The sequence below is a fragment of the Penicillium canariense genome, assembly GCF_028826845.1.
Source record: "Penicillium canariense strain IBT 26290 chromosome Unknown utg000001l_segment0_segment0, whole genome shotgun sequence".
NCBI lineage: Eukaryota > Fungi > Ascomycota > Eurotiomycetes > Eurotiales > Aspergillaceae > Penicillium > Penicillium canariense.
Window position 1 is genome coordinate 2,685,575 of NW_026622728.1, and position 10,558 is coordinate 2,696,132.

The 10,558-nt window shown below is 48.9% G+C and overlaps 2 protein-coding genes across 2 annotated transcripts; both read right to left on the bottom strand.

The window, feature by feature from the left end:
* Positions 1-357: 357 nt before the first annotated feature.
* On the bottom strand, positions 358-4,178 carry N7482_000933 (NACHT and Ankyrin domain protein; the record flags this gene model as incomplete). Its single annotated transcript, XM_056683058.1, has 6 exons — positions 358-2,653; positions 2,718-3,278; positions 3,336-3,360; positions 3,420-3,614; positions 3,673-3,737; positions 3,790-4,178. 6 exons carry the CDS (start codon positions 4,176-4,178, stop codon positions 358-360), a joined length of 3,531 nt encoding a protein of 1,176 aa, XP_056546664.1.
* Positions 4,179-5,564: 1,386 nt separating this feature from the next.
* On the bottom strand, positions 5,565-8,121 carry N7482_000934 (SAM and PH domain-containing protein; the record flags this gene model as incomplete). The annotated part of the gene is made up of 3 exons (XM_056683059.1): positions 5,565-7,805; positions 7,879-8,070; positions 8,119-8,121. The coding sequence occupies 3 exons, from the start codon at positions 8,119-8,121 to the stop codon at positions 5,565-5,567; spliced, it is 2,436 nt and encodes an 811-aa protein (XP_056546665.1).
* Positions 8,122-10,558: the final 2,437 nt, after the last annotated feature.

Genomic DNA, 10,558 nt, shown 5'->3' on the forward strand with positions numbered 1-10,558 from the left:
CTTTTGGTTTCATATGATGACCATTTTCTTCATATTATCACATCACATTAATACAGTGAAGCATCTCTTAAAAAAATATTTCCAAGGAAATTTTCAACTACTACATTCCTTTTGAGGCACTTGGAGATTACTGGCCTCCTTTTAGGAAATATGTGCGTATTGAGAATAGGAAGAGGATAGGATGCTAGTTCAAGAACATCTTGATTCAACGATACATTAGTAGGAAGAAATGTCGTCGCGTGGTCTCTCGCTGTTCAAGCAACTTCTCAGCACTCATCCAGAAACTAATGAACGAGTCTGAAAAGTGGGTATCGTGCAAGGAATACAGAATGTCAACAAAAGCACCAGAAACCGGACTTATGACCCTTCACACACTATATACTGTTGCTCGCTTCCAACCAGAGTAGAAGAGCCGCCGGTCTCGGGCTCAGAGAGATCCGAATCCATGTCTTCAAAAATTGTAGTTGCGCTATCTCTCCCGCTTCTTTGAGGTACAGGGCGCAGCTGACCATCATCATCAAACCACAATGAACCAAAGGGATTTTTCTTCGCCAGCTCAAAGGCAGTGGTTGGGTTGTCTTTCTTCTCTCCCTTTTCCCCATTCGCAGTGGATTTCTGGTCTGGGGGAATCTCAAGGGAAAGATCCGCACCAGCATCGAGTAATGTGCGGAACAGTGGCTCCCGTCCGCGCTCAGCAGCAAGGTGAAGGGCAGTTTTACCCTCACTTGTAGTGGCATTCACCTTTGCGCCACGCCGAATGAGGAAATCGACAAGAGAGGGTCGTGGAATGGGCGCCATTGCTGCGAGATGAAGTGGAGTCTCGAAGGCCCCCGAAACTGCATATTCATTTATCGAGGCACCATGAGCTAACAAGAGTTGAATGTAATCAACAGTTCTGTCAGATGTAATATCAAGAGCCCCTGTCCCAGCATAGACAGTTTGATGGAGAGGGGTCCAGCCTTGGCTGGATATGGCCTTCACGTCGATGCCATCGTCCAGAGCGGTCTTCAATATGTCGAGGCAATCCTGGTTGGTAGGCGGGGTCAGGTGAAGGATTGTCTCACCTTTTGCTGTTTCGACCTCAATTTTGGCGCCTCTGTCGAGTAGAAGGTGGAACATTGTCTTATTTCCACTGATAGCAGCGCATTGAAGAGGAGTATAACCTTGAGACGTCCGCGCTTCGATGTTCGCCCCTTGATCTAAAATCTTTGTCATGATGGAGGTATTCGAGCTATACCGAGCTTGTTCATGGAGGAGAGTTTCCCCCTGCTTATTCCACACGTTGATGTCTGCTCCACCGATAAGAAGAAGGTCAAAGGCAATCCAATGCCCTTTCCATGCCGCGTATTGCAGAGCTGTCGGGCCAGCCAGTGATCGAGCCTCAATATGAGCACAATGTTGCAAAAGGAGAGATATCGCCTCACAATTGTCTGTGTTGGCTGCCAGCTGGAGAGGGGTCAGTCCCTCATCATTGACAATATCAATGGTAGCCCCTTTCTCCAAAAGGAATAAGATGATCCGTGGTCGTCTGCATTGAACTGCTAGATGAAGGGCTGTGTTTCCATTCTTTGGATTCTGGAAATTCAGATCCACCTTGTGTTTGACCAAAAGGGGAACCGTAGCCTCATCAGTTGCTGTTCCAACAGCCGAGTGAAGACACGAGGAACCAGCGTGATCAAAAATATGTAAATCGACATGACTGGAAAACAAGAGCTTCATGCACTTTCGGTGCCCCCTCTGGGATGCAATATGTAAAGCGGTTTGTCCGTCTGCAGTGGTCGCATTACCGTTTGCTCCGTTCATGAGAAGGAACTCGGCCATTTCATCGTTACCTTGATACACAGCACAGTGCAAAGGGGTTACGCCTAGGGCATTTTCCTGGCCGTTGACTTTCGCTCCTTGTTCAAGCAGGCGCTTTGCTTTCCCAGGAACGCCAAAGAATGCGAGGAAATGAAGCCCACTCCAGTCGTTCGGATATTTTCCAATTCCAAGCTCTGACGGCATGCCATCGGCCCTTCCTTTGGTGTAGTCAAGAGGTGGCCTTCGCCAAAGCAATTTGTTGAGGAAGGTTTTGATCAGCACTTGTATCGTTTGCTCCTCCTCATCAACTTCGCGGGCATGCAGACCCCAGTAGGTAGCTGCATAGTTGAGGAATCCCTTCTTCAGTATACGAGAGGGGCCAACATCATTACTGTAGCACTCGTCCACAATCTCATCTGGGCTGATTGCAGTGAGGCAGGCCTGTGCCATCTCCTTCTGCGCTCCAGGGAAGAACACTCGAGCAGCTGAACCATCTAAATATTCTTTTGCGGTGCGATGAACAAAGCGAACACTCCCACTCACTGCGTCAACGCTGAGAAGTCCAGCAGTTTGTATTTGTAAGGAGTGCTCAAATGTCATTTGCTCAGGCTTAGATGCCTCCTCATCCTCCTCATCGACTGCGCTCTTCAACTCGGAAACTGTGAGGGGCCTCAACGAGTAAAGAGCCCAGTAAATGTAACGAGTTGCTCGTGGAGTTAGGCTCACGATTTGTTTCATTGCTTCTCCGTATGCCTCGCTTAAATTTTCGGGTAGATGGACGAGGGCTCTTTCAAGCAGACTGCTATCGGTATATTGCGACAGCAGATCGAGGTGAATCTTGCTAAGGAGGAATCTGGAGGGCAGAAACTGTAAGTAACTCTTTGATCAAAAATGACTTGTACCGGTAGAAAGCTTACACCCCATGAGACTTGTCCACCACAGCATGAATGATTTTGTCCTCAAGTGCCAGATCCGGTGAGTCTCCTCCAAGAATTTTTCGAAGACTACTATCCGCTCGTGCACGAGTGAGAGTGTAGAGGCCAATATCCTCCGGAGGCGCAAGGACGCTCACGTATCCGGAGTTATCTTGTGGCTTTACACCGCTCATTTCTCGTAGGGTCACGAGAAGTTGAGCCTGTTGAGGCAGCTTTTGGAGCCGACCTAGGATTCTTTCCTTTTCGGAAAACATATCCAGTCCATCGATAACAAACAGAACCTTGGAAAAACGATTGACCTCTGCCCGGATTGCATTTTGATAGGCTTTGGGAGAAGCGCTACCGCTTCTCAAGGACTCTGAATGGTAAAGTGCGGATGTTGCATAGGAAAGACTGCGCTTGCGATACACAAGCTGTGCCAAGATATTTTTTAGAAGATCGATTGATGTTCGTTCTTTTCCGCCATCCTCTTGACAGAAGACAAACACGGTGGCAACATCAGGCGAGGTAAACGTTTTTTGAAGGAAATCAATAATCGCAGAGCTAGATGGTGCGTTAGATCAGCATAATGCGGATGATGTGGCTCATGATCGAACTTACGACAAGAATGTTTTGCCGGCTCCAGCTAATAAAGATAAGCGGATGACACAAAAGGGCGCCTCATAGCCAGAAGAAAGGACTTACGAGGTCCTATACAGTACAAGGTTCGGACAGCTCCAAATAGCCACTGTTTGAAACTCGAGTTGTCAAATATCCATGAACAACTCCCCTGTTGGCGTCTATTGCAGAGATCTGCAAGTGCAATGTAGTGTTCTGAAGAGAGTCGACTTGTCAGGTTGAGAGCATCGTCTTCGAATTGCAGGCCGACCTTGAGGTTGGCTATGTGAACAGTCGTTTATGTTAGGCCCGAATCTCTCAGAATATAGTGTTGACTCACCAGTGTCAACCTCTCGATGCATCTTCAAGCTATCTCGGATCTCCTTGTCCAATAAAGCTCGCTCTCTGAGAGACATTAGCGTTCGGGAAATTCAGCCTGCGACCGATGGCTCCTTACTCAGAATCGGGCTGCATTGACAAAAGAAACATAATTTTGTACTGCTCCAGTCGTGTATTGTATGTCTTATCCAATAGATGCTTTCGGAAATAGAATGGGCTGACCCCGCCTGGTTGAAAGTAGAGCTCAACGGATTTCATTGTCATTCCGAACCATGAAAGAAGCTCACTCAATGCTCGGAGGCGACCGACCGCGACGAACCACTTCTCTTCGGCCCAACTGATTTCATCCTTGATGCGATAAAGGAGATCAAGTATGTCTGTAAGTAGCGATAGCGCACGGAACGATGCATCATGCGAGTCTCGTCCGGTGTTCAAGCAACGCATTGCCACGCGTGTTGACTGCGCGACCTGCACAAGGCTTTCGCGGACAGCGGACACATTTACCATGGCTGGCGGCAACTATTGACATCGATGCGATGGTCGAGCAATGGTGTGAGCGGGCCCAGGTAGAGAGAAAGAAAGGAGACTGGGCGCAATATCGCCATGGGAGAAGGGAGTGCTGACTCAAGAATCCAACCTCTTATCGTGCTCCCAACGGTGCGCCATGCGAGATGCCCCTGTGCGCGGCTAGAAGGGAAACTGCGTGCGTGGGAGAGGCTGATCCTTTCCATCCAGCCTCCACTCGGTCGGTCCCAAGGCATCCTCCGGGGGCGGCTAGCCAGTCCTTTTACTCCCTACCCCGGAAAATGGACCAAGGGCCCCAGCATGCTACCGGCCGTTCTCACCGATTCTTCCTGCGCTGCTGCTAATCTCTACGGGTATATCACGTCGAAGCACAGCACAATGTGATATATGGCGCTAATTGTGGGCGTTCACGCTCACCAAATTCACCCCAACACGCCTCAGTGACTTTCGCTTGGTGCGAGAGGGGCAGCGCGCAGGCGGATTCATGCGTTGTGATCGCCCCACGCAGGTTACTGAGTGCACAGACCCATCGCTGAGCCAGTCGCCGTGAACATATAAGCGCCCAGGCTGGAACTTGCATTAGGCGATCACCAATGACAATCTCGGTCACCCGGAAATACTAGTGATGCGTGGAAACCTATCATAGGTGCCATAGCTGAAACAAGCCATGGAAGTTGCGGTCACGAACTGACAAGGGTGTTCGGAACTATCGGCTCGTGATCAGGTCAGGTTGGGCGCTGTCCGACTTTTGACCGACAGAGCAGAGGAGGGGGAGAGGAGAAGTCCAGCCCGAAGCCAATGCATTTCCCGCCAAGGGTTGCCAGCCACATTCTCCAGCGGCGACATTTTCCGTGACACTTGTCAGTAATAATTCTATTCTACCAGTTACCAAAAAGTCTACACGATCACAACTAAACCTCACGTGATAAAACTTGGTGAGAACCAGCTCGAATTTGATGTCTTCTGAAACTAACACTGTCAAATAAATCTTTAATCGTGAGGTTTTACATCTAATGAGCTCGGGTGTGAGCTATGTACCCCCAAATACCCATATACGCCTGAAGTCCCCCATTCAACATATGCCCAGAAAATGAGAGTAGAGCATAGAACAGGACAACAGACTAAAGAAGCCATGTGAGAAATGAAATGTAGTAACGCTCCGTCATGAAGAAATGAGATTCGTAAGCTCATAGCAGCTAGGCTTCGGTGTGAGGCGAAGCTGCATGGATGAAAGACAATAACAACAGCACACCAAAAGCTCAAATGAACCGGACGGAAAACGAAATTGGGGTGGGTATATAGCGATGGTGAAGAGTTGGAATCAAGAGAGTGTAAACGGCTCTGAGCGACCCGAGGGAGCTGCTGGCTTTATAAGGAAGTGCCATTTACATCAATTTTATCGCCGCTTCGAGTATGCTCTTTCAAAGCCCTGACAAGCATAAACTCGCGCAGCCATTCAATGCGCTCTTCTCGATTTTTGACGGCAAAATGGTGCGACTTGCCACCACTGGAGAAGATAGACTTTCGGTCTAATCCTGAGAAGTTTTTGGGCGACGGGATCAGCGAAAATGCGAAGGCCGTGTCCCCTGAAGCATTGTCCTTGCGTTTCAGGACTGTTTTTTTGAATGCCGCTGTCAATTTGGAACTTGAAGCAAGGGAAGAGCATGCCACGGCATAATCATCCACGTCAACATACTCAAGAGCCTTTGAATCTCGATGAGCGGACTGCTCATCCATATACATGCCAAGCTGGGTACCCCTCAATGCGAAATGGTGCTCATTCCACTCGTGACGCAACAGGCGCGTAGTCTTGCGTTTCTTCATCCAGCCGCTGTGAATTATATCATTTGACACTTCACCCGTGGGGCTAAATGGATTGACACGACAGTGAGCCGCACGTGGGGTTCTTTCCAAGTCCTCGGGTGTATTAATCGGCGACATCACCCGTCCTTCGTCGAGACGTGCGAGGGCAGGCTGGGGAGCGTTGATAGATATATTTCGCCTGTGATTTTCCACCTTCGTCGAAATTGGACGAGGAATCGGATCAGGGCCGTGTTGCCCATGGGAGCCATATCTCATGTCAGGGGGCACCGATTGAGAGAAAACTCTCTCGATCGGCCCGACCGGAATTGCTGTGAGAGGAACATCAACTTCGGACAGCGGCGATGTCTGCCCGTAATGAGGATCTTGTCGATAATAGTCAGATGGCGAAAATAGACCATCGGAAGGAGCGGCGGATCGCTCGGCGATATTTTGCTGGAACGGGGTTTTACTGCGCATAATGGAAGGGGTGATAGTGCGCTGGCCAGAAAGGTTTGGCGAAAGGGTAGAGTTCCTCATCGCAGCACTACGGCTGCTGGGGATCCTGAGCTTGGGGAGGCTGCGCAAATTCTCTGCAAGGTGTCCTGGAGAGTTGTCATCATTCGGAGAAGGAAATGTTTCCCGTGGCGGAGTTGCTGGATCATTGACAGGTTGCAACCGACTCAGGCGTTGGAAATTCAAAAAGTTTCGTACGTTTTCCTGGGGATCGCGGGGCTGAACATCGTGTAACTTTTCCTCAGACAAAGGAAGCTCAGTAGACTGAGTCGGGCCGAGGGCATCGGAGGATGCGACGATGGAAGGTGTGATGTCTGACTTCGGCGTTTTGACCAGATTTCGAGCAGTGGTGGCATTGCCCGGGTCACCATGAACAACCACAGGGCTACACAAAGACTCAACGGGAAGATCCCGGGAAACGCGAGATAGCCTTTCCTGTTGCTTCTGCCATTTACGGCATTCTTCGCCTTTGGAGCACCTGTGTATCTTGGGCATCATCTGTTCGATGCCGACGATAGAAACGGAATCATTAGGCCCAATCACTCGCGGCCGGCGCCGTCTATGCTGACGACGGCTCTGACTTTCCTCTCTTTCTTGTGAGGGATAGTTCTCCTCGCTGGCTATAGGAGTCGCATTGCAGCTTCTGACACCGACTTCAGCAGCGGTAGAATTCGGTGTCGCTTCTCGTGAAACAGGCTCTGACGGAATGGATGGTTGAGGATCGGATGGCTGATCCGACATGATATTGCGAAGTTGTCGAATTGAGGCCATTAATCCATGCCGCTTACCAAATGACTGGATATCGAGCTCCTTCAGATCTTCGGGCTGGAGATCTAGGAGAATAGAGCCCGTGATATCGTTGACGAAAAATTTCTCAACAATACTATCGTCAAACCTCAGCATTTGCATCCAATTGACAACATCTTGAGGAGTCCAGCTCGCAACTTGTGCTTCATCAGGCAGCGCTGTGTCGTCAATTTCAGGCACAGGCTGAAGCGACGTTCGAACATTTGAGACTCGTGGGATAGGCGTGTCTCTCCTGTCGGGGCCCAGCTTGGATGCGGAGGAGTACAAGGGCGTGGTGGCACTATCAGGGGCATCATCAAATATCAAGTCGATTTCGACAGATGATTTGATATCCATCGAGCCATCTGACATCCGAAAGAGGTGCGGCCCATCTGGGCCAGCAACTGGATTGTCATCAATATGGAAGTGAAATCCACTTAATCCAGCTGAATCTGGTGTTTTGATCTCGTCGGGGGTGGAAGCGGTCGTTACACTCGACGATCCAAGCTAAAAAGTTTGGTTTTAGTTCCTGGATTGGCTGTGGCTGAGACAAAGTTTGTTAAAAAGAGGAAGTACATACTGAGCGAACGCTCCTCCGGGGGGAATCCTCGAGAGCATCTGACTGGGAATCGGAATCAAAGTCGGTATCAAGAATCTCGGTGGCCTCTGATGGCGGGTTCGGAACTCGCGGTCCCCGGATGGATGGAAATGGTCCGGCTCCCTTCGATAAGTGGCCTCGAAAAGTAGGCCAATAGTCGTTTTGGCTGGTCTGCTTGTTTCTTGTTAATAGTAGCTCCATATGAAAGGCATTTAGACGCACCATTCTGAAGACTGTGCCTTCGCGAGACCAACCAAAACGATAGATAGGTCAATCAAAATTTCGTAAAGGAATATCTTTTCCTTGGAAGCAGTAAAAAATAATTCAGAGCTCCAGCAATACAGGCGAGGAGCTAGGTTTTCATGCGGGAGATATGAAAGAAAAGGATCGTAAACAGGAGCGCTGAAATCAGACACAGTATACGCGAGGGCTAAATAGCATTCAACAATATTGTCTTGGGAACAATAATGAGTGGTATATGGGGCGTAGGTGTGAAAAGGAATTAATGTTGAGAACGGGCGGTCCATGGGTATATGTAGAACGACCCACTGCAAGAGGTTTGAGTTGCCAAAAAAAGGTCACATTCAAAAATAACCACGGAGAGGACTTTCAACCAGTGGGAAGGATGTGATGAATTGAGTATGCAGTTGCAGGAGGTGACGTGCGACCGGGGTTGCTGGGGACCAGACGAACTGAGCTACCCTGGCATGTTGCAAACATGTTGATTGGAGAGCGTTGAGGAGCTCGCGCAAGCCTAATGAGGGGTCGTTTCCTCTCGTTGGACAAAAAATGAAGCTAAGGGCACGGTTCCAAAATTATCTCATGGGGAAAAATCCTGCAAGAGGGGTTGGGAAATTCCTACGACAGGCTGATGTGCACGGTACTACTGCAGTGATGGGAGCCGAGAGCGGATCGATAGGCTCTGAGCGTCTGACGCGAGCGCCCTCACTGGGCGGTCGGGTCAACAAGATCCAATTGCCCTCAAATTACTTGTCACATTGGCGCTAAGGCAGCTATCTGGGGTTGATCACACACGGGAAATCTGCCCATAATTGCCCCGAAGAAACAGTAAATGCTGATAATTTTAGCAACAGACAGGCATTAGCCAACATTTCCGGCTTTTCAGGGCGCTTCATTGTTTCCAGAAATAGATGGATTTGCTTCTGCCTGAGGGTGATTCGCCTCGCAATTTTCTCACCAAACTCGAGACGAAACGTTGGTTATACCTTCGGTAGTCAAACAGCCTCTCAGATGACACAGGGAAAACCATTCGGCATGTGCTTGTGTGTTTGGAATCGTGAGTGGCACCGTTCCTAAAATTACACCCTACCTGAACCCCGCACGAGTGGGCGCAACTCGACACATTGTAAAGTTGACTAACTGATCACGACAATCCATTCTTCGCATTTTCCTTGACGGAACCGTACGGAGCCTAGCTTACCATCCTTCTGCCCGTTCTGTCTCTATCTCCGTCCGCATAACTTCTACCATTTTGACAACGTACACCCAGACGCGCTTATTCAACACGGGCATGCTAGAAATTTCCACCAAGGCCCCGTCCATATCAACCTGGAAATGTTCTGTTCTGCTCTCAAACCTCTTACGTTTTGTCTATCTTATATTTTGGAAGAAATAGGAAATAGCCTCACCATAGGTTTTTCAGGGGTTTTTGTAAATTGAGAAACATAACATAGAAGATATATAATCAGTCTGAAGCATCCTTGGCCCGGGAATGAGGTGGAATGGACTAATTTGCCGACAAACTAGACTGGAACCAAATTATTTGCACTTGTATAACATCATCTACCCTGTCGAGGAGACGGTTTCTACAGACTGATAGAGTACTAGAGGACATCATTGTGTGTTCAAAGTTGGTCACTGATTCCCACCTGGTAAGCAGGCGATATCTCACTAGACGTACTTTAGGTAGTTAGCACCTAGTTTACTCATTCATGCTTCATACTATCCCACTCCATCGAGGAATGAAGCATCAGTACCCTCTCAGGTGACAATGCAATTTACTGAATCCTGCAAATGCGTAAAATAAAATAAAATTTGGCTACATCGTGATATTCGTGGATCTTGCCTCGAGCTAAGAGCACCAGAGGCCGAGGCTGTCAAATTAAATTGCGAACCGGTCAAGTTGCTCAGATGACTGTGGTTCTCGCTTAAAAACCGCTGCACCTTTAGATAATGCCGTCATTTGGGTGATATATGCAACGGAGCGAACCGCGTTAAGCAACCTAGTGGAATATGATGCTAATAACGTTTCGACTTACCCAAGCTAGGTGCTTAGGTCCCTTAAGGTATCCTAAATTAGAAATAATTAGTGATCTTTGCCTGCATTTTCTTCTTAATGCGTGATTTAACTGAAAGTTATTAATAGTAAATTTTGCCCAGAAAGGCTGAATTACTCAAACGCAAAGTGTTCATAATGAACAAGATGATCTGCCCCTTAGTCCGAGAGCCTGTAGATTGGCGGTTAATTGTTGCTAATTAGGGATACACATCTGCAAGTGCGTCCCGTGCGAGCAACGGAAGGGTTCCCCGCTCGAGTGATTCGGCTGCAGGGCGTTGGTTGGTTCTCGAGAGCCCGTTTTGCACACGATGGGCTCGGCCCACCGCCCGAACCGCCCGCGGCTTTAGGAGGCGGGGCCAATAA